The 25,098-nt window shown below is 39.9% G+C and overlaps 1 protein-coding gene across 8 annotated transcripts in view; it reads right to left on the bottom strand.

The window, feature by feature from the left end:
* Positions 1-25,098, bottom strand: part of LOC105935881 (cyclin-dependent kinase 17) — a 59,139-nt gene that overhangs the window by 18,900 nt on the left and 15,141 nt on the right. For 4 of the 8 annotated variants that reach the window (XM_036138542.1, XM_012876482.3, XM_012876483.3 and 1 more), the window contains exons 3-4: positions 22,278-22,439; positions 4,192-4,325 (exon numbers count right to left, since the gene is read on the bottom strand). In XM_036138542.1, the coding sequence (XP_035994435.1) occupies positions 4,192-4,325; positions 22,278-22,439 (296 nt within the window). Of the gene's footprint in view, positions 1-1,197; positions 1,300-4,191; positions 4,326-9,803; positions 10,841-22,277; positions 22,440-25,098 lie in introns of those variants that run through there. The other 4 variants (XM_036138562.1, XM_021323540.2, XM_036138551.1 and 1 more) reach the window with 3 other exon arrangements.

The following is a 25,098-nucleotide window of genomic DNA, read 5'->3' on the forward strand; positions in this document are numbered from 1 at the left end:
CAAACGAGTATAAAAGCTAAAAGTGAGAAATAAAAGACAGTTAGTACTTTTGAATCCAACAGAAAATAAAGTCATCAAAATTTTATCCCCATTTGTGAATCAAAGCATGTGTTTTGGACATTGATCTGATTTTCAGTAACATGAAAAAATGCACAGTAAATTGAGAGCTTTAGTTGAAGGACATGTAAACTCACAATGGTATCAGTTATCGGTTTAAATGTTTTTATTGAACAGGGGGCAAAAACACATCAAGATTAATTACAATCTGACCAACGGTTTGAATAGATCAAGGAAAAGGTTTTGATCTTCCATGAAATAATTGTTTTGTTTGCTTGTTTTGGTGTAATTTATGATGAACTACACTCTTTAACATACAGTGATCACTGCATTTGCAGAGCCCAACAATTTGGAGAACAGGGTTATACTTGATTGTTTCAGTTAAAAGGTAATTACACTGCAGAGGGGGATTGTGAGATTTCTAATTAAATGATAAATCTTTTGACCTACTTTTTATTATAAGTCAGGTCACTAGAAGTGCTCATGAATAGTCCTTGCAGCTTAAACTACTGGAAGCACTTGTGCTTTCCACAATGAATTGCCTCTTACATGTTCCCCATGTAGAACATGTTCACCAGTGCCAATCACAATTTGTTTCCATGGCAGCTGTGGCCGACTGCCCAGGTCCCAACACCCCCAAAAGCATGACTTCTTGAGCCTTCAAAACAATCCGAGTAAATTTACATGAGAACTTTAGCTTCAGGGTACATGAGTGTTTATGCATCTTTGATGATAAAATAATAGTAACAGGATTTCAGAGCTTTTTCAACTTTTATCTGAGCTGATGCAGTATTTACCAAGCACAGTAACAGCCGGCATCTAGATAGCACAGATGCATTATAGACATGCAACGGTGTCCGTGATGTATTAGCAAATGCTAAATAATTATAATAAAAAAACCACTAGATATGGTTAATACATTTTTGAACTTCAACAAACATTTTCAGGAAAACACTGAAATAGAAAAATACTACAATGTCTTTTATAATAGGTGAAGCCTTCATTCATGAAGGGGTAACAATGATCACAAGTTCACAAACGCACTGGGTTTCATACCCTCATTCACTACAGATTCAATCCCCCCCCCCCCCCCATAAACACACACACGCACAAATACACAAGTGCGTTCCCCATACTCACAATGCAGATCAGCTCTCGTAGCTCCCTCATTGTCTTCCTCAAATGTGTTTTTCAATGCACTTACACACACATGCGCTTTCAACAATGTATATGTCTGTGACCTGATACATGACTGCACACGCAGTGAGGGAGAGAGACAGAGAGAGAGAGAGAGAGAGAGGGCTGGCACAGTGGTAGTGTGCCATCCACATGCTCAAAAGAGAAGGAGGAGGGGAAAAAGGAGCAGAGGAATGGACAGATTCCTGAGGGTGAAAAGGCAGAAGAGGGGGAAGGGACAAATAAAGGAGGGGGTAATGGATATGGAGAGAAAGCAAGGCTTTTATCTGTCTTTGCCCTTCATTTCTCTATCCTCCTCTGTCATCCAAAGATCTAGACTTGTATTCCTCTGCCTGTCATCCCTATGGCAAGGAATATTCCCACATCCATAATTACTCTGTCACCCCAGCATGTTTGGTTCCCACTCTATCCCCTCCATCCACTCCCTGCCTCTCCTCGTGGTAAACATGCTCTAAATTAGTCCCTTCCACTGCTCACAGCAGTCAGAAGCTGGGCATCCAGAGGCATTTCCAGTAATACCGCTGTGCTCATCAGTCTGCGGATCCTTCAGGAAAACGCAGGCCGACTGAGGCTTGAGGGATGTGCAACATTAAAAACAAGGTTCAGAACAAGAATCTTAGCCGGACACTGTGGACTGTGCTAAATGTAAAGTCTGCATCCAAGCTTTTTATTGGTTCTGGGGTATGCATCAACATTTGAGAGAAAAATAATAAATTATGCTACTTTCTTTTTCCTAATTAAACGAACCCAATTAATACATTGCAAAAACAGAACTAAAAACAAGTAATATTTTCTTAAAATTAGTGTATCTCTCCTTGATTTGAGCAGGTAAAAAGGATGATCTGCCAATGGAATGAGATTTTTGCACTTAAAATAGGAACAACTCATCTCCATCATCTTACTTCAAGTGCAAGATGTCTAATTATCTTATTTTAGGGGTCAAAATACTCATTCCATTGGCAGATCATCTTATTTAACTACTCAAATCTAGGTCAAAAACACTAATTTTAAGAACATTTTACTTATTTTTAGGTCTGTTTTTGCAGTGTAAGTGATTTTGTCAAAGCCTTTGGCATCTTAGAAGATGTCTAGGGACATTTGTTCTTCATGTAGCAGCTGCAAAATTCTGAAAATAGCCTGCAGTTTGTCGGTGATGAAAGCAACAAGGTTCTCTTAATTTGGCTGCGAGGGTGATGTGCGAAGTCATATGATCTTAAAATGTTGCAACTTATTATTTTCTTCAATAAATGCATTTAAAATTGGCCGGAAAAACGAATTTGAGGATTTTTTCTGATGACCGGCCCATTAGAAACCTAAAAAAAAAAAAAAGAAAAAAAATGTTTTCTGGTAAGCTAGTGCTAAGAATTTGCGCTAACAACAACATTCTGCGATGCTGATGTTATTGAAGAGCGAACAATTATAGTTAACTATTATTTTCACTACAAGCAAGGTGGGTGATCAATATTCTAACGTCGGTCAATAATGTAACATTTTCCAACTAAAATAACATAATAAACTGCCAATATTTTTTGAGCCAACGTTGTAATAACAATTTAACAACCGTGTAACAAGTTATATTACTGGTGTAACTTAAAAAATGTCTTTGCAAAATGTAATAAGTGCTGCCCATAATATTATATTACACAAATAGGGCCGTATATCATATACATAAAGCATTTTCTTGCCGTTTTTGTGGAGTTTACATATTACATAAAGCATAGTGGCTATCATAATTATCATGTCCAATCATGAGTGCATACACAGTAAGCAGCACCCTACCTCTTGACAACTTAAGGTTGAAAAGCCCAATTGGAGAATTACCTATCGAATACAAAATCTTTACTAGGAATATTGTTTCATTGTTTAGTCACAAGTGTTTTATTTATTGTATGGATGAATATTTCATTATTCACTTAATACAAGTTAAGGTCATTTTGTAGTTGCTTTACTCCTTCGAATAGGCCATGATCATGTGATCTACAGGTATTACAGTTAATAAATTTTCAAAATGACAAAAAAAAAAAAAAATATGTGAGAAGCTTTAGAAAATAAAAGGCTAAGTATATTATAGCAAACTAGCCCTATTTTATCTTTTAGATCTTTCAACCTCGGTTATAAAACTTGCTATACGTGAAAATGTTTGCAACTTAGAAATAGAAATCTCAGAGTTAATGCTAGGATACACTGCTGCTGCGTGTAGTTAGTATTGCTAGCCTCTCTAATTATAATATTTTAATCCTACAGATGATGTAATACAATATAAACAAGACAGAAATGTCCACTTTGTCACCCTTTTGTTTAAAATAACAGAAAATCAGATTTACTGTGACTCCTTTTCAGGACACAGTGTCACATTGCCTCTGCTCTAATTATATAAATAATTTGTGACTGCTATAAAGAAATATGCTACAAAACTCTTATCTATGCATCTCTAATTTTTCTTTAGTTTTTGAGTCACTTTAGGATTCTATTTATTTTAATCACTAGAACCCATTTAAATTGATCACCCAATTTAAATGGGTTCTAGTTTGGCAAAATTATTGGCACTAAAAGTGCTTAATTAGGCTTAAGAACCAAACCTACTTGGTCAGGGAAGGAACAGGTTGGTAACTAAATGCTTTGTTAAGCGACAGAAGCTTAACAGAACAGTGTTAATCCATGCAGTCTAAATAACACGACTGGGTACCAAGCTAACATTAACCACACCGGTACTGTTGTGATTTATTAGTGGGCCCAAGCTCTCCATACAGCTCTGCAATCTGATACCCTTTTCAAGTTCTGTACAGAGTATAATGGATGGTGGCTTTCCTACAGCCTCTGGTGTCAAATCTCAAAATGAATAATACGTCCAGGTGTTCTTTCCTCAGGACCGATTCCTAAGAGCAGTCCGACAGGTGTAAAAACGTTAGTGTGTTTGTGTCTCCGAGCTTCATGTACCTCATTAGATATGCGCCGATGGTGATTGTTCCTCATGCGGACCCTCACTGGACTCTGAACCTCATCAGAGGATGTTCCAGATGCTTGATCACTTTCACCATCCGAACCCATCTTCACATTTTCATGGACGATACCTGCAATACACAAACGCAGGTAAAAATTAATCAGAAACAAACAAAAAATACTTTATAAACATAGACTTATAGTCTTCTCTGTTGAATTACTCATTAAAACAAGCCATTCATTGCCCACCATTATTATAATCATAAGGGGCCTTGCAAAAGAAAAGAAAAAAAAATCTATGGATGTGAAAACTTACTTATTTCTTTCTATTATGGGTATTTTATTACTTGAAAGTCCTCTTGACTCTATGTGATGTCATTGAAAACATCCGTCACACCTTTTTCTGTCATGATGCTGAGGATCCAACCTGCCCAGCCGGCCAAACCAGTAAGAACTGTACTGGCTTGATAATTTCAATGATACTGAAATATACTAATATCTCAGTATTAGTAATAGTTGCTCTATTTATCTAGTGAGCCAAATTCTATACTACCACCCATCTCCCTCCCCTCCAGCCTATCTAAAAAAAAAAAAATCTTGGTTCAGCACCACATTCTTAAAACTAAACAGTCTCAAAACTGAAATCCTCCTTATAGGAACCAATTCTGTGCTAATGGTAGTTTCCCTCTCACAGTTGACGTCTCCAAAAGTAAAAAAAAAAAAAAAAAAAAATCTATGGATTTGAATAAACAGTTTTTAATACTTTATCACATTACAAACACAATGTATTTTATTGGGATTTTACGTAATAAACCAACAACAGTGGCAAATGACTGAAGAAGAAGGAAAATAATGCAGGGTTTTATAATGCATTACCTGGAAAGTGTGGCATGTCCTTCATGCATCACATGATTCGCAAATTCAGTCCCATTTGTGTAATTTAATCGGAGTGCTAATAAAGATGTTTTATGGAGGACTCTGAGGTTTTTTTTTAGATGAATTGTCAACAAACAGCATCACGGAGACAAAGGAACCCAGCAGACGGGTCAGAGATAAAGTTGTGGGGAGGTGTATGGCAGAGTTACAAAGCTACCAGAGACAAAACCCCAAAATAGTTCTAATTGCAGCAAATTGTGGCGTTATAAAATAATTGACTCAGGATGTCTGAAAGTAAATTTATATTTTGAAAATCCTGTTCTTTCTTTCCATCTGCTTTACAATTATACTCTTCTTTGTGTATTTCTGTCAGTTAAAATCCTTAAAAAAAAAACACTTTCAAGTTTGTGGCTGAAACATGACAAAACGTGAAAAACGTTCCTGGGGTGTGTATACTTTAACAAGGCTCTGCTGAACACAGTCTTCCTTAGATTTCACTCGCCGCTCAACGAAAGCCAAAGACAAATGATTGATTGCGCCACCAGTAATAGGGATGGGTGTAAGCCAAGTGTGTATAAAATGGCACTCATCAGATGAGAGGGGGTCAGAGATCAATGCAACTGCAAGGAACGGCAGGTCTCCCGTCTCCGTTCGCCACCCCCAACACCTTCATCTGGCCTGGAATCCATCTGATTAATGAGTCACGGTGCAGCTGACAGGACCGCCTCCATCATGTTGGTTTGTTTGGGAGGTAAACGTGGGGGAAGGGACCACGCGGCCTCAGCTCCCTGTCAGAGTCTGGGTCATGTACACTGCATACGGTGTGTGTTTGACCTCTGCGCTTGGGTTTATGTTTTCACTGGGTTTATGCAAAGAAAAACAAAACTTATGCAAGAAAGGGCAAGTGTTTGAAAGCAATCTGCCGTAAACTGCTCTGTTTACCCTTGAGAGGCGAGACATGAAGACACAACTTAGGAGGTTAGGGAGAGAATGAGCATGGAGCGAAGAGGTGATTAGGGAGAAAGAAAAATAACTTCCTTGACCGACTGTGACACCTCAGCCATGGGATATGAGAACTATGGGCCAGAAAAGTAAAGCAATTTGTTTTTGGACGCTGGGCTGTCAGCTGCAGACCAGCTAAAGCTTTTTCTGGGTTATTCGTTTCTATCTATTCCTGTAATAAGGATATAAGAAAGACAAGCTGCATACTTGGTCATAGAGTTTGAGAACTGAAAATGTAGAGCAAAGCAGGAAAAGAAAAAAAAGGTTTCATCTGAACCAACGTAAAACTGTTTTAAACATCCCTCTAGCAATAATTTAATGAAGCTTTGTAGACTTTAAATCTGTCCCTTTACTCTTTACTCTTTTACTTATTTCTTTCTATTCTTGGTATCTTGTCTCTATGTGATGTCATTGAAAACATCCGTCACACCTTTTTCTGTCATGATACTGAGTATCCAACCTGCCCAGCCAGCCAAACCAGTAAGGACTGTACTGGCTTGATCATTTCAACAATACTGAGATATACTAATATCTCAGTATTAGTAATAGTTCCTCTATTTATCTAGTGAGCCAAATTCCCACCTCCGTCCCCTCCATCCTATCTGAAATAAAATCTTGGTTCAGCTCCACCTTCTTAAAACTAAAACAGTCTCAAAACTGAAATCCACCTTATAGGAACCAATTCTGTGCTATTGGTAGTTTCTCTCTCTCACTTGACGGCTCCACAGTCTCCCCTTCACCTCGAATTATTACCAAAACCCCCTCATTTCAACAGATCGCCCCAGTCGTACAGCAGATCCACTGGCTCCCGGTTAGATCAGATTAGCACCTCGCACTCCCTAACATCTCTGATCTCCCTAACGTCTCTACTCCATCCTGCATCCTTAGATCTTTCTCTTCCATTCACTTCACTGTTCCTCCTTTCTGCCTCAGCACCATGGGGAGCAGAGCGAGAGAAAGCTCTGTTCCCAAACTCCTGAACGCTCTCCCTCTGGTCATCCGCCACAACACCGATACTTTTTCTAACTTCAAGAATGCCTATGCGCTGTAATTGTCAGTTTTCTGAAACCTTTTCATGTGTTTTGTTTTTAATCATGATTTGTTGTTATTTTTGAATTCGCACAGTGTCTTTAAAAGGCACTTTCAAAAAAATGTATAAATATTATGAGTTTTATGTAATTTCTTAGTGATTAAATAATCACCGGCAGAATACAACTTTGTATTCAGGTGTGGCACGTGATAAGCTATAGCAGTGTTAACTACATTAATGTACATGAATAATCAATATCACAATCAGTCTAATATGTTATCAAAATGTACAACTTCAATATTCGTTCATTTCTTCCTAGTAAGCGATCTTATCTTATCTTATATTTACTGATTCTGTATATTTCTCAAATAAGGATTTATTTAGCATCAATCGGGCTAAATAGATGTAACCATGAAATATATTTATTATTAATCATCTACGCTATAATTCCTAATTATTTAAGTAAAAGAAACACAGGGATAACGTGTGATAATTAATTCTGCATATTTTCTGAGTAAGAATCTGTGAATGTGGTTCTAGCGTAAAGTGCATTGGGTGCTCAGTATGACTAGAAAAGTCCTACATAAATTCAGTCCATTTACCTTTTAAGCATTTTCAAAATATCTTGATGCATCAGTAGTATAACCATGATAGAAAATGGCAAGTTGTTGCTCGGACTACTACTTGATCAAAGTATTTTCTGTAGCTGGGAGTCTGTATTGTGCTGGTCTGATGTGTACAGAGTGAAAGCAAATGGTGAGAGTACGATCCCCTGTGGTGCTCCTTTGCTGCCGAATGCTTGGTTAGACATGGACGAATTTCCCCATTGTGGGACAATAAAGGATTTTTTTTTCATCTTCTTATCTCATCCTATCCAAGTCTCAAACTGTGGGCTGTCAAGTAGTTTTTGATACGTACGATTGTTGAGGGCACCCCTGAGGTTTCTGGAGTTTCTGATAAAGCAAATCAGGCTGAATTGTGTTAAATGCACTGGAGAACTCAAATAACACGATAGTCGCAGTGTTGCCCACTTTGTCCAGATGACAGTGGGGTTGTTGAAGAACTTTCATCTCCAACATATTGAGCAAACTGCAAGGGGTCCTGATAGTTGCTTGTTTGCTTACTCGGAGGCCAAGAGGAGTCTCTGTAGGACCTTCATGATGTGGGATGTCTGGGCAACAGGTCTATGGTTGTTGAGGCCTGATGGGAGAGTTTTCTTTGGTACTGGAACAAGGAAGGTGATGTTCCACAACTCTGCAACCTTCTTCTGGGTCAGGCTAAGGTTGAAGAGGTGCTGCAGAATCCCACAGAGTGCATATGCACAGGCCTTCAGGACTGTGGGGCAGAGCCCATCTGGACCTGCAATCTTATTGTAGTTCAGTCTCCCAAGGTTCCTATTCTATCTAAATTTCCACTTAGTTTAATCAAGTTTAATCTTTGTTTAACACTTCTGGAAAAAAAAGAATAGAAGTAATAATAACAGTGACAAAAGTCAAGCAACTGAGCAGCCAGTTGTTACATAATCAAGAATTAACTTTCACAACCCAGATGGTGAAACCCTAGACTGGAGGTAACAGATACCAGAGTCAAGGGAAACTGATCCTCTATATCCACAAATGAACAGAAGCCGACACAATTCCACAAGGTTGTGACAAGAGCGTATCCAAGCACTCCCAATATAACAATGAAGGCCCTCTCTTACTTTTAGAAGGCCCTGATCTGCCATGTTTGCATAAACAGTCAAGCAGATGAGGGTGAATGAGATAAGACAACAAATTTTGGGAGGAAATTTCCATCAGAATGCAAAACAACCTTAAAATCAGCTTAGGTGGTTTCACATTCGGCACAAATGTCCTCTCTCGCTCGCACACTTCTAGTTCCACCAAAACATCACGCCAAACATCTCCTGCAGCTCCCCTTGTTCCAGTTCCTCCGAAGACAAAGAGCAGACTGTAAATGTCACAAGTTGCTGCTGCGTCCCTGCATGCAGCCGGCTTGGCCTAGTTAGGGTTGCCGACTCCCTGCTAGAAGACTGAGGGCGCTACTTTTAGGACTACTTCACCCATCTCTGCAGGTGGTCCAGGAAACTGAAAACTGAAAAATGTATCCAGCACACATAAAAAGAGTTTCAACAGAGGGATGCAAAAACCTGCCTGAAACTGCAAAGTCAGTCCAATATTTGCTTAACTAACACAAATATTTGAGCTCATCTGTTTAACTCAATATTTGTATTTATTTATTGCTCCTACAGGCTTCGCAAACTTTTCAAGTGCAGGGCAGCACAAATCTCTGATTTGGCTGTGTGCGCTGAAACAAATATACAAAAATTTTAAAAGAGAACCACTTCTTCTTTAGGGGGTTAAGGATATCCCCAGGGACCACAGTGATACGGAGTAAACTATTGCGTCTTTAAAGATTATAGCATCCCTGCATATAAATTATATTGTAATTGTAACTAGTTCCATAAACTAACTTTCATTTTACGTTCCCAGCAGTAAAATTAGCCCAAACATTGCCAGCAAGGATGCAGTCAGAAGACATCTACACCTTTGGGCTGCAGAAAGACAATTCTTTACTTATACAACATTCCTCTATATTTAAAAAGATGTATACAGTTTAAACACATTCTCAGATATTGCCTTAGATTGATGGCAATGCAGGATCAGGGTCCAGTTGAACCTCTGAGTGAAAATGGACTTACCGATCCGGTTTCCTGGTGGGCGGCATGAATCCAGCATTCGAAGCATACGGAAAGGCGACAGCCTCAGTGGGGCGTCTCTCTCCCCCATTCTCATCCCCTCTCCTACCTTAGCCTCCCCCGCCTTGGGTTCTCCCATCCTGGGAGCAGGTCCAAAACACCCTTGAGGATTGTCTGACATGTCCGTTCTTGAAAAAAGACTCACGGCACTAGCGTTTGAAAATACCTTCAAATGTTCAGAAATGCATTTCACAAGGTAGAAAAACTAAATCCAGGCCTTTCAGAGAGCTGGGTTGATGTCGGATGAGTTTTTAGTCAATAGATCCAGACCAGAGTTGCTTGTAGATGATTAAAGGTCCAAGCTTTCAGTCGGACAAAAATCCAATCCACAGTATCGCTACAGGAGCTCCAAGGAGAGGCGAGCAGGTCTAAAAATTGTAAGGACAGCGCGGGGCGCACTGATCACGGCAACAACTCCCTCAGCTGCAAGTCCACTTTAACACTTTATCTCTCTTTCGGGGTGTTTTTCTGTAGGCTCGCCTTCCCTTCGCCGATCTTCCTTTCTCTCTTCTTTCTCTCTGCAGTCACACTCCTCCTGCTGACTAAGGAAGGTCAAACAGCGTGCAGATAGGTAAAATGCTGCAGATATTGCCCACCGTGTGTAAGCTCTCAGGATAACAGGTGCTCCGTCTTCATTTGTATCTTCCTGACACAAGCATGCAAACACGTGCAGAGATTCCCAACACAGTTATCTTACGCCTCCCAGGGAAAAAAACAGTTTCATCGGTCACATGCTAAACTGTCCGACACCATGGGCTAGTGATCTTCTCCTTCCCTAAATCCCCTCTTACTTTTCTTTTCCTGTGCAGTCCAGATGCCTCTTTTCCTTTATTTAATTCTCTCTCGTCGTTTCGGCTGTTTTACCTCATGTCCTCTGCGGTCCCACTCTCGTTCTGCACACCACTCTATTCAGGCTGTTATGCTGATTTCTCCCTTCCACTTCCCTCTCTCGATCACTCCCTCCTTGCCTGTGGCGCTCCTATCAGTGCTCCAGTCCTCTCGCTACCTCCCTTCACCTTGCCATTACTCCCCTCCCTCTCATGTGATAGCAGTCGCTTTCTCTCCGCCTCCTCTTGTTACCATCTTTCCCTCGCTCGCGCTGAGATCGGAGATGGTATTGAAGATCAGTCCTGTGTTTCAAGCCATGAGCTGATGACAAGATTTTCTGCATGATCAGCCTCTTTCTCAATCTCCTCCCTATTCTCCTCCTCTCTCCCAGGTTCACTGGGTTTCTGCTCTTCAGCTCCTTGTTCTTATCACTCTCTAAAAGAGAAAATGAAACCCCGAGGCTTTTTGATAGATGCCTCTGGCATCCTAGCTGCTTTTCCAGTTCGGCTCCCTGTACTTCTTTGTGGGCACTACAGCCCAGTATTCTAGCACAGAGTATCTCAGATCATGTCCTTAACAGGTCTTACGTCACATACAGAGAATGTTCATACCTAAAACAAGTCGGTCTGACTTAGTAAAGGGACAACAAAAATTTTAGGCCTGCACAATATCAACAAAACATGCAAATAAAATATAATTTCTGATGATTAGGACAATATTCAATCTTTGCAACTAAATATACGTTTAGGGATGTAATTTGTCATTTTGTCAGCCCGTACGCTTTTTGGCCCCATTTTGTGCAACCATTTTTTTTTTAAAAGATCTTGGCCTATTTTTATGCACACTGATTATAAAACTGTGCCCATTCTTTTGGTAATCTCATAAATCTATTGTTTTCCAACAGCACTTTCTTATCTTTTCAACTGTGTTTTTAGTGAAAGAGACACTTGCTTTGTACTCAGATTTCAATGTGAGGGTTGAATTTCATTGGATCTTGAGAACTTTCTGCCCCCAATTAACTGGAAAGGCAGGGAAATACGCAACGAACATGCTACGGTTAGTGTTGGACTTCAGAAAACTTAATCAGCACAACAAAAACATCAACAGATTAAACAACTCCGCAACAAATAAAGCTATAAAACTATTCCTTATATGAAGGCATGGGTCAGTTAGGATTTAAAATGGTGTGGTTACAAACCTGCTAAAATGTTTTCTTATACTTCTTCTATACTTGAAATACTAAACTGTCAGAGTAACCAGAGTTTTCTTCAACTTTATGGAGTATAGATATCCAAAGCCTGCTGTTGCCCCACTACTGCTGCACAATAACGGTCAGCTGGAAGAAAGAAGGCTTTCTCATGCTCTCTTATAAAGATAAATTTACAAACAACCAACACTAACAAACCAACCAATAAAAAAAAAACTTATGCTAAATTAACATTTTTTAATTTAATTTTAGACTGAAAAATGAAGCAAAATATGGTAAATAGAAACTCAGGGTTTCCTACACCGTATCATAAGCCTGGCGGGCCGCCAGACGGTCATTAAAGTTCCCGTCTGGGAGGAAACCTCCCAGTCAAAATAAGGTAACACTAGCTGTTATTAGCTTGACGCACACTACGGTACCCAATTAATGGGCTGCGCCCCTCCTTCGAGCGGCATGGCGCAACACTCCTCACGCTTCGCAGTCCCATTCCATGTTCCCGTGTAAATATCTTGAGAACTAATCTGTTAAAAAAACTTTTTTCTGATGAAAAATCTAATACATATACAATTGATCACAAAAAAAGAATAGTTTCGGAGGAAAGACTGGGTACCTTTTTGTCAAAAACAACTTAAATGTTCAATTTAGAAGAAGATCTTCCTGAAGGAAGTGTTTTATTTTCATTGCGGGTCGTTATGGGGGCACATATTCAAACAGAAGACTACCTGTGTGGCAGGTGTTTATATATTTTTTTGTTTTGGGAGTAGACGCCAAAATGATAGCCTCACACCCAAGGTAAGGATCTCACTACACTTTGCAGGTGTGTAATTGAGTCTTTGCAAGTAGATGTCCCTTTGGAGTACAGAGCTTCTATAATAATAATAATAAGTGTTGATGACTAAATACTCACGGGTGCTAGTTTGTTAGCTGTAAGCTCTTCTATTTCTCATATTGTCATGTATATTTCTGTCTAGGTTTTCTTTGGAAGATAGCTCCTCTATGTAACACAAGATAAGACCTTGAAGAAGTATTCAGACAAAGCAAAACATCTTGCATGGATCCTGCCTCCAAATGTCAACAAGATAAAAGTCATAAAAGACCATCTTTCCTCATAACGATTAACACTTTAAAGAGCCTATCCACAAACTGCTGGGAGACAAAGCCTCACATCCTCCTTCACGTCGGTCTTTTAAACATTAACTAAGAAAACATGCTCATGCAGAGGCTCACACACCCTGCTTGTCAACAGTGATGAACCCAATATCTATCCATTCGCAGCTGTAATAGGTTTGCTTATTGTAAATATTCGGGCTAATTCAAAGCGTTAGCTAAAATAACAGAGAACGGCATTTAATAGAAGCGTGAGCATTTTGGTGTTCGCTTTACCTAAACCTGCATGCAACGTTTCATTAGTCATACTCTTAGATTAAAGACTTAGTCAGTTCCAGTGCACTGCAAAGCAAGTGATGGTTTCTGAAGATGAATCCTTTAGCTTCAGGCTGGATAAAACATCAAGGACAAAAAGCTCGCCACTCGGCCCTTCACCCACCATTGTTTCCATGTTGCTTTATGTTCATAGACACAACATTAAGACTTGAAAGAACCTCCCCTTGAGCTGCAGCCATTCCACATAGCTTCCTACTCTCTTATAGGCCTCTTTCCCCATCATTTCTTACTGCCTCTTACCTTTAAACATTTCCATAGTCAATTTATCTTCACATAAAACAGTGTTGCTACATTTTCATTCTATAAATAATATATAACACAGCCCGTCTCTGGACTAATCCAACAATAAAAAAATCAAAGTGCATCCCTGAGGAATATGCATAAAGCAGAAACATACACACAAGCATTGGAGGGGGTGGGTGATTTTTGGACTGCGATAATTACCTCTAAACCTCTTATCCTCATCTAAGGAATCTTATTATTCAATTACTGGGACTAGAGTGCCTCCTGTAAGCTTCTAGCTCTGTTTACACTGATCCCCCAATATCCCAAACCCCCAAAGAACACACTTTTCACATTCGCCTTTGGAAATTACCAGCATTCATTAGCAACATCTTGCTTAAGCCTCAAGCGACCTTCTGCACCAACCACAGAAAAGGAGTCCATCCCATTGTTCTTATCAAATCAAACGCAAGAATGTGCGAATGGATAGCAGGGAGCTCAGAGTATGAGTGAGAGGTCTCCAGCTAATGCAATATTAATGTGTTACATTTAATCCATTTTACTGATGAGGTCTATCAAGGCGTGCAAATTGCAAGGGGGGGGGGGGACTTATTTTTTCTTTGTACTTAATATTTCAATTTATAATTTTATGTACACAGAGCATGAGAGAGAAAGAGGAAAAGAGAAGCAAAGAGGGAGAGCAGACATCTGTGACGTTATCGAAAATAGCAGCTTGCGACGGGTTTGGAGACGTGTCGGCAGCTTTCAGCGGAGTTGTTCTCTCTGTGAAACCGACAGGATGGCCGACTAATCCTCAACAGTGTAACTACAGGTTTTGAACAAACAGAAAGGCAGAGATGAGGTTGAAAACTGCATCGCTAATCGCTCCTCACTGTATGCGTGGGTGTTGCCCCATTTAGCAACAGATTAATGAAAACCTGCGAGTTGGGCACACACCTCTAAAGAACACAGCATTGCCACGAGTTCCCCGTTGTTTACAGGCCTACGCCTGTCCATACAGTCACGGTAAAATGAACACAATCTCTTTTGGTTTTAAGGCTTTATAATCGTTTTTACCCAGCCTAAAATAAGATCCATACGCATAGATGGTTAAGAACAACAGACCTTTTACACAGTGTCATTTATACTATAAGAAAAACTGCAGAAACAGCATTAAAAGCTTATCGCATTCAGTGATTTAATAAGTTGTCAAACCAGGTGCAGAAGTATTATCTTATGGGTCTTTCACAATGTCTGACTAGTTTGGTCCTCCTCTTTTTTTAAAATCTTGCTTCAGTCGATTAAACTTGACAGGCCATTATTTATGCAAAAACCCCATTGATAAATGGGATGCTGTATTCCGGATAAGCATTCCACCAAGATCTCATTTGAGAAAACGCCATGGTGCCAGAAGAATTTAAGGTTTTCTCAACGTGGGCCAGGCTTCTTTGTTCTTTAAAGGGAGAGCTATGTTCTTCCTGCTAATTCTTCAAAACGTTTTAAACAGTGCCGTCATGAAGTCTGACACAGGGTTCCGACATATTTCTTAATGTCAAAATGCCGCAATTTTTCCAGACTCAAACTTCCAGCATCGGCAGACCAGTATGAAACCTGCAATGGATGCAGACTATCATCAGCAGCAGCGGCTCTGTCTCCAAGATCACTGTTGATGTCTTTTCCCCTTTGTGTCACAGTAACACACACACACACACACACACACACCTAATGCTCCACACCTGAAATCTGCCAAAACTTCAGATTTAACAGATGATGAGGGTTGGACACGATCACTAAATCATGTGCATCTGATTAGCACCACCTGGCTGCAACCAGTTCTCCTCATTCCTATGAAAGCAGAGCGAAGTGAGGTCATAATCATTTAACATATTATAACCACGTTTTGACATGTACAACGTAGAAAAGAATGAGACTGTGCTCTCCTTTTACCTTGACTCATACAGATAAATAGAGAACGCTGGTTAAATTATGATGGAGAAAGTGAGAGACGATGAAAGGGTGGGTTATCTCCTTAGTGCAGCAGGAAAAAGAGATTGCATCATGTCGCTCAATTAAAGGATGCGGCGTGCTCTGACTGTCGATTGGCACACAGTGAGTCAGCGGGACCAACCAGTGGGCAACACACACCCACCCCATAACATTTCAAACTACACCTTATCAAGATTTTAATAATAGAGTTGCATCTATTCTAGGTTCTGAGTCACGCTCCGGGCCTTTTGGGGATTTTCTGAGCTCAGAAACAGATGTGGAGTTCAAAGTCACTCAACCAAACCAATAATCTCTGGGCTCTGGTTTATACTTGCCTTTCTGCATGAGGGTTAGCCTAACCATTAGTTTTTTGTTCCAGGACACACAGATGTAAATCATCCCTCGTAAAATATAGCTTGAGTTAATGTAAAGTGCCATGCAAAAGTATTCATACACGTTCAAATATTCCCATTCAATTTATTTTACTACAATTTAAATTGTGCTAGACCAACACAAAGTAGGGCATAGTGGTGCAGCAGAATGTACATTATACATGGTTTTAAACATATTTTACAACCTAAAACCTAAAATATGAGGCTTGCATTTTTATACTGTCCTGATTAAATACTTTGACACCAACCCTTGTTGTACATTTTGGGATATGTTTCTAAAAACGTAATTGTTCACATACTGAAAGTTTTGTCCATTCTTCTTTCCAAAATAACTCCAGCTCAGTCAGATTGAATGGATAGCACCAATATTTTGAGTTTTGCCATAGATTCTTTGCAAGATTAGGTCTGCATGAGTCACTGTAACACGTGAACACGCTTTGATCTAAACCAATCCATTGTACCTCTAACTGTGTGCTTAGTATTGTTGTCCTGCTAAAAAGGCAAACCTCCACCTCTGCCTCTGAAACGCTGTCTTCCAAAGACTGTCCTGTATTTAGCTCCCTCCATCTGCAGTATCAGTAATTTGCCACACATAGTGTTTTGCATTCAGCCTAAAACTTTGAGTTTTGGTCTCATCTGACTCGAGAACTGTCGTCCACAAGTTTGCTATGTTTACACATGGTTTGTGGGAAACTAAAGGTATTTTTGTGCTATAAAAAGCAGTTTTAAAGAATGATTATTTAATAGCTTTTCTACCAACATGATTGTCCCACCTGAGCTGTGAATCTTTGCAGCTCTTCCAGAGCTACTATGGGCCCCTTAGCTGCTTTACTGATTAAGCATCTCCTTGCGCAGCCAGGCAGTTAAGTCATACTCCGTGGGCTTGTGGTTGTCCTACATTACCATTTTTAGATGATGGATTAAACTGTGCTTCGTCAAAGAAGTCCAAAGCTTTGGATATTTTCAAAAACCAAACCATCATTTTAACATCATTCTCTGATCTATCTGGTATGTTCTTTGGTCTTCATGTTATCGTTAACAAACTCAACTGAGTATAGGGAACTGAATACAAATGTCACACTTTCCAGAGGTTTATTTTAAAAAACATTTCGAAGTCCGTTTCCTTTCGCGTTACAATTATGCACCACTTTATATTAGTCTGTCAAAAAAAATCCCAATAAACATAGATGTCCAAGTTCTATAAATGCAAGGCACTACACGTGTACAAATGACATACATTCTTTTCAACACAAAATATTTAAAAAATTATGTTAGATAACTATTGTACATAGTTTGATAGTTTTAGTATATTGGTTAAAACTGTATCATATCGAAAAGCCCTACTGTGTCTACTTTTTTGCATTTCTACACACTGTACCTTAAAAGGTTTATCAAAACTTTATTCCCATCTGGCTTTCACTAAACCCCCAAAGTGCAGAAACAGCTTTAAATGTTGGCCTGCATCTGCAGTCCATTCAGGGGATGCAAAGCAAAAAAGCCAGTATGATTTTTACGGTAGTAGATGTTGACCTCTCTCTTGCAGATCAACAGAAAGGGAGCGCCTCTTCAGCATTATCATCAGTTCTTCCATTTCTCTTCATCCTTTATTTTTATTACTGTACTCTGCCCTACTGCTCCTGACATAAGCCATCCAGCCACACTGAGAAATGAGATTACTAGGATCCATAAAGCCTAATGCAATGCAGACAGAACACAGAAGGAATGTAGACATTATGTAAGTGCTTTGAGTAATATTTGCAGGATAGTCAAGCTCTGTCACCGGCACACTGATCTATTCTGATAAGAAAAACTGAAATCATGGTGTCAGTTTTCCACCCACAGGTGGCGGTAATGTCCAAATCCCCAAAATTAAACACATGGATCAGCCACAACAATAAAAGCAATGACAGGTTTACAAAAATAGGAGTGTTTATCTCATTATGTGTTCTGCTGGGAATCCTTGGCATTGAATTTAGATATGAACACACTGTCAAATCTTAAGCAGTTCTCAGTAAATACAAACACACAAGGCTACAGAAAGGGAGTGAAATGGGGAGAAAAATGTATAAATATAGACAACGCTGAAACTGTGCGGTAACAGCTATCTGCGTGGCGGGGGAGGGTGTTAATGTCACTTTTTTTTTTTTTCCATATTTTTAGATCCAAATACCAATACCATCCAATAGCTTAATATAAGAACTATGACACTCAATATAAACATCTTACATAATGTTATTACTATAATAAAGTAACTCTTGTAGCACAAAGAACTAAAAATACAACTAAAACACAGCTGGTAAATGATAAGGGTGCAACAAAATATCATGTAAATAACTTGAGTTTGCAAATGAAAGGAACACTTTTGTTTCTAAAATGAAAGTTATCTGATTATCTGCAGGATTCAAATGTAAATGTCTCAGAAAACCTTTTGAGTAGAAAGACGTAGCACACAGCCGACTGTAAGAGTGGCTCTGTTATTTTACTTTGCAATTAGACCCGTCGCTAAACATTAATTAAGGAATGTGTCAGCAAATCAATTCACATAACTGATCAGGTGGATTTACCCTAAAATAACAACCAGTCCCATTATGAACTATTATTCCTTCTGTTTGTTAAGATATCAATTGGGTCAGTGGAGTGATCAGCTTGAAGTAGGAGCTGCATAGCACACTTAGATAGCACCGACCCAAAGATTGTCACATATCTATCAGATACCACCCCAGAGGTGACACCGTTTCTCTACTGATGTCACAGTTTGGATGTGTACACCCTTGCATGGGTGTGTACCTAGATCCCTATATAATGTTTGTGTGATGAGCAATCGGGGCTTCTTGCCGATCAAGAGCCCATCAGCGCTGATGTGTCTGTAACTGTTTCTCTGTCTAAAGTAGATAAAATATAACTATAAAAGTATACTTGTCTGTTTCATGCATCTTGCATCCAAAGTAATATGTAAGTGGGGGTCGCCTGAAGGGTACAAACGAGCTGGGTCCACCGAAGGTGTTTCACCACAGACAGGGTGCAGTAGCCTTTAACATGTTCATGCTGATACTACAGTATTTACTATAAAAGGAAATAACGTATATGCTTAATGTGTTTCATCTTGCACAAAGTTAGTCAGCGCTTAAGAACCCTTATGGTGCGTTCACACTGAACACAGTGTCCACAAAATTTTCCGCCTGCACCTCGCGGTGCTGACCGCTGTGCATTTCACATGCACAATAAGTGGCACCGGCTTCACCACTCGTCACCATGTCATCAAATAGGAGAAGCGTCTATCTGCTTGTCTGTCCAACTCAACACGGAGGACCGGGATTTTACCAAGCGAGTCACGGTGCTGCATTTAATGGGGAAAGTCGAACAACGGCGGCGGCGTCCCTGCAGTTCTACCAGATCCTCTAGAGAGGCTCCCAGTTTGTAGAGTCCCAGCGCTATGGCTGAATCACACTCTTTTCCTGCGGTGCTTTTGTCTGTCCAGGATCCAAAAGCGTTTTCCTGCTTCAGGGACGGATCACCCGTACAATAGAGGTACGAAGAGCAGGAGATCAGAGAAAGAGGGCGGACAAATGTGGCGGCTGGCCGAGGCCTCTATGGAGCTCAGACAGAAGCAGCGGGAGAGAGGCCGAGAGACAGAGCACCCAACCCGCCCGCTGGGCCAGGCCTGTTCTGGGGCTACAAGAGTATAACAAAGGATTTAACAGTCCTTTTAAAGGGGTTAAATTAAAATGGCTTTTTTCAAAGCCACCCACAAACCTCTAAAGAGCATACTTTACTTCATCCTATGTCAACATTAATTTTTCTGTCTTTTATTTTGGTTGAAAAGAGCTTTGTCTCCGCTGCCCTCCATGTGTCACAACAACAACAATCAGTCTCTGATTGGTTGCTGAGACACGATTTGACAGAAAAGTTCAGATTTTTGAATTTCAGCGAATATCACTGCTTCCCTCGTTCCAACCACACCGCTCTAACTCCGCGGATCGCACCGAGGGCCCGCTTCACCGCTCCTGATCACGCTTTTTGCATTTGGACGTGTAAATCCCCGCTCACAGCGCCTCAACCGCATTCGATGTGAACGCAGTATAAAGATGGTTGTTTAGCGGAAGTTCCCAAAGTTAGGGCCTGTGACCCCCAACAGGCAAGGCCCTCTTCAAAAATCAAATGTTACAGCGTATTTGGTAAAGTTTTAAAACTAATTTGCTTCATCTGTTTAATTGTATGTATTGTTTTAAAAAAACTCAATTAGCTGTAGATGTCGTTCGTGTTGTCATTCTACTGTTTAATTTACTTTTCAGTATACCTGACTAAAGGCTCCAACACACCAAACTCTCCGATCCGACGGACAGATGCGTGCAGATTTTTTTCCCTGACCTGCTTGCTGCATAGAGGCTCTCTTTACGGACCGCCGGACTCGCGAATCATACTGCAAATTCTGGAAATACCTCCAGCCAGGCAGTAAAAAGCTGGAAAAAGCTGAAAAAAGATTGTTGTTTCACTTTATTTGTTTTGCTGTCCCTCTGAGCTCCTACCATGGGTAAGTACACGGTTTATTAAAATGTTTTATTGACTATTTATTGAGCTGTCGCAGTTCGGCATTTTTATTTTGCATTTTACCCAAAGCAGACGTGTTTTACCTTGACGGGAAATCCATGAGTCAGGCAGGAAGAGAGACACTTTGGCAAATTGCTGTGTAGCTCCAGCCAAGACAGAGCAGGGGTCTACCTTAGTTGGAGCTACGCAGTAAAGCTGCAGAAAAAAAACACAAGCTGGTCTGCCTGGCCCCATTCACCTCAACCAGATCTAATTGCAATGACGCGATTTTCCGTCAGATCAACAGATTAGATGGTTTGGTGTGTTTCAGCCTTTATAGTCAAGGACAGGATTGGATCGCCAGTCTCTTCCACTCTAATTTTGTTGCTCGGAAGCTGAATAATTTGGAGCTCCCCGGTTTAAGAAGTTATTTTACTTTGGATGACAAAATATTGTCATGGCAAAAAAAGGCAAAAGAGTGAAGACTGACTAAGTGTGATTATCATTATCATTAGAAAGACCATCATTGAATCTGAAACACTAAACCCATTGAGAACCCTGAAACGTTGGGAAATAAAATGAGGCTGCAGCAAAAAACTGTTACAGTCGAAGCTAAACTTGATCCAACCAAAAGGTGACAGAAACCAATCCTAGCTGCACGAAAAGAAGACATCTTCATCTTACCGAACTTTAGAATATTTACTAATAAAACAGAGCGTATGACATATTATCCTCCCCAGGCAGCATATAAACTCATGAGATTTATAGATATGTATCAGCTAATCTTACGAATAGATAAAACAGGCTGTCGTACAAGCTCATGAAATAATTATGCTAGATGAATGCTGCAAGTCAATGATCCAATGCAATCCGCTGGGCTCCCTTAGATAGAAAACTCTTTAACCAATCTGTATAGATGATTCGACTGAATTGACTTTGTAAAGTGCCTTTAGATGACACGTGTTGTGAATTGCCGATATATAAATAAACTGAATTAAAAAGAAAAAAAGCTAACTCAATCGAGCCCTACTAAAAAATAGAACCCCCCCCCCCCCTTGTTAAATCATGAATTACCCGTAATTAACCACATTTTATTTTTCATTCAGTTTCACTAGCCACACCCAGACCTGATTAATACCAAACCTGTGCGCTCAATAAACCCGTTTCAGTCATATTCTGATTTGCTCCTTCGAGACCTGGACGACTTGCTGTAATTGATGGAACCACCAACTCTGCTCTTTACAGTAAAATCTTGAAGGAGAATATCCGGTCGTCCGTTAGAGATCAACATGACAATAATCTAAAGTACACTAGAAAGCCCCCCTCTGAATGGCTTAAGCAAAAAGCCTGGACACAAATCCAGATGAGATGCCGTGTCAGGAACTTAAACAAGCCATTCCTGCTCGTAGGCCCTCCAAAATGGCTGAATTAAAACAATTTTGCATAGCTGTAAGGGCCAAACTTTCTCTATAGCAATGTGTAGAATAATCCCCAGTTATTGCAAATGAAGGATGGCACCCGGTTATGAGATTTAGAGGGCATTTACTTTTTCCACATAAAGCCAGGTTTGTTTGGATTGCTTCGTTTCCTCTAACAAATTCAATCGTTACTTTAAAACTGCTCTTCACATTTACCCAGATATCAACTGTTTTTAAATGAAACATTTAAATTTGACAAAAACAGTAACAACAGAGGAAACCTGTAAGGGGGCACTGTAAAAGTAACTTAATGTGCGTGTTTACCTGTATGCTTATGTGTGTGTGTGTGTGTGTGTGTGTGTGTGTGTGTGTGTGTGTGTGTGTGTGTGTGTACCCAAAGATCCAGTCCTGTGCAGGCTCAGTAAGGCTCTTTCCCTCTCCAGCCCTCCGCCTGGCTCTCTGCGCAAGGCAGTGCGGCCCAGATGACCAGCATATTGACGCAGGAAGGAGGGAGCACTATGAGAGGCAGGGGGGTGCGCTGAGCACACCACCGGCACTGAGATGCACGACACACACAGGCAGGCATGGAAAAGAGAACGAAAAAAAAAAGGGAAAGAGAATGGAGGAGAGGAGAGAAAGAAGGAGAAATTCAAAAAGCAGGACAGGTAGAGAGGACCAGAATACAGGAAACATGAGCAGTTGGATTAAAAAAAAAAAAAAAAAACAATGTCAGAGATGACAGGAATGGGAAATAGAAAATGGGAGGAAAAAAGAGGGGAAAAAACATATGACACTAAATAACACTGAGACCAACACAGAGTCACACCGAATACAGAACACATAGGAACAGTAAACTATGGAGCAGCAGTAGGTCAAAGGCAGAGGACACGTGAAGTGGCTGTGTTCAGGTTAGAAGATCAAGCAGCAGTGGTACACAGTAACTTGAACTTGAAATGGAAAAGCGTGAGGCGTGCAAACTGGAAAAGACGTTGAGTCACAAGTGATACAGACAGATGACAAAAAAAACAAGACATGCAGACAGAGAAGCAACCCAAACACTGAAGAAAGCAGGCAGGGAAGGTGGAGCATGACAGCCACAAAAGCTACATTTAACCGACTGTTCCTCCTTGGAAAGCAAAACCCCTGAACCGCCCTATAAGATGGCATGTTTTATCATTTACACATCAGACTTCCAAGCATTAACACGTGTTTTTGGTAAATGTGAAAGCCCAAGGAACACAACTCCTACCTTCTTGCATAATTACTGCCAATAGACTCAAAATGACCACGTGATTATAAAAGAAAGATTTCTTTACAAATTCCTTTCCACCCTCCCATGGTAATTATTCCTCATCGGTTTTGCAAAGATGTAGAGATGAAATCATGTGGGAGTTTCAGCTCGTGTGGGCAGGGAGGTGTCACAGCGCTGCAATAGGCCATGCGAAGATGGCGATGTAGAGTAGTTGTTAAAGTTTAATGCCCCTTCTTTTCTCATCCTCTACATTACTTCCTCCGACCTCTTTGCACCCGCCAGCTATGCTCTCTGGAAATGAACTGACACAGCTCAAGCTCTTAAAGACCGGGGGGAGAGGCATGTAAAAATGTAAAGCTAGAGATAAGAGCAGAGGAATGGCGGTGACTCAAAAACTACCAGGTAAAGCAAATAATGCTGCAGCCTTGGAGCTCCAAATCAACATGTTTGCCTCTTAAAAAAAAAAAATCAAATAGCACAGCACAATGCAATTGTATATTCTGGCAGTGCAAAGCATGCCGCATGCCCTTTGTAGATTTTTGTAAGCGTTTAGTCCCCAATCATCCCAGGTTCTGACCCGATTTTGTGCCTGGTGCCCGGGCTAGGATGCAGACACTTACAAAAACACCCATGAAAGCCTCAGTGTGAGGTCTTGCATTTCTACAGAGCAGGAACTGTAATGCTTTAAGATGCCCAGCAGATGGCATCCAGAATTTCAAGTAAACACTGCATTCCTCAGTCTGAGCAGAGACAGTGTTTAGCTTGTGTGAAGACACAGAATATGAGGTAAAAAAATAAAATAAATAAATAAAAATACTTGGGAGACTTTTAGCCTTGATGACACAGTGAACTGAACAAAGTTAATTGTGATGAAGCTGATGAAGGCGTGGCAGGTGATGAATGGGAAGGTTGCAATCGATTAACATGGTGTTGTAAGAATATCTGCAAGTTTGTCACTCCACCTTTATGACTCCTTTAGATATACGTCACAGTTTTACAGCCACACTTTGGAGCCATAAGCACATATGAGATACCAAATTTATTATTTCCGGCAGCAATGATAAGGAAAACCTTCTCCTGTAAGATTATAATGCTTAAAACACTATCGTTTAAAACACAAACATAGCATTATACAAATTCTTACTATCCTATGAATATTTCTAAGATGTCAGATCATGAGCTTATTGAAAAAAATAAATAAAAATAAATAAAAATACCAGGGGTTTTGCTTCATACAAAACCCCTGGTAAAGATATGCAAAGAAAATTTACATTTTTCTGCAGCTCATTTAAGCTCAGTTGCATTTATTTTACAAGAATTATTAAGGGTGCCATAAGTGATTCTACACTCTATTCAAAATAAATAAATGAATAAATTATTATGTTTCTTTAATAGATTGTTATATTTTAATCTAGGATTATTTTAGTGTAAACTTTACCAGGGACACAGAAATATGTGGAGGACACTGTAAATAGAACCATATTAAATAGTAAACATGCGTGTTTCAGTTATTATTTTTTATCTGTAATGGTATGAATTTTTTTATTGTCCTGTTGTGATTAATTTTTGCAGCTGATGAATCCTGATGAGTGATTACTTTAAAGCAGTGCTGTCCCCCGCATTATAAAGCTTACAGTTATGTGAATCTTGTTTAGTTGTGCATTTCCCAGGCTTGGGTTAAATGTATGTTGGGGTAATGACAGAACCTAGGTTTGTTTGTCTTCAAGTAATCTACGTGAATTCTTAATGGGACTTTTGGAGCAACTGCACTGCTTGCAAAATTTGTTGTAATGTAACTGAACTTTTTCTTCCCTCCACAATATAATGTTTTTTAAGCAAGAGCCAAAAAGCCTTTTAGTCTAGTAGTTATTACTAGTCTTAGTAATGATCCTATTTTTAAGCTCATTAGCTGGAGATGTCCTTTTTCATCAAGTCCATCTTTTTCTCCAAACCTTCTCATTCC

Source organism: Fundulus heteroclitus, chromosome 1, assembly GCF_011125445.2.
Source record: "Fundulus heteroclitus isolate FHET01 chromosome 1, MU-UCD_Fhet_4.1, whole genome shotgun sequence".
Lineage (NCBI taxonomy): Eukaryota > Metazoa > Chordata > Actinopteri > Cyprinodontiformes > Fundulidae > Fundulus > Fundulus heteroclitus.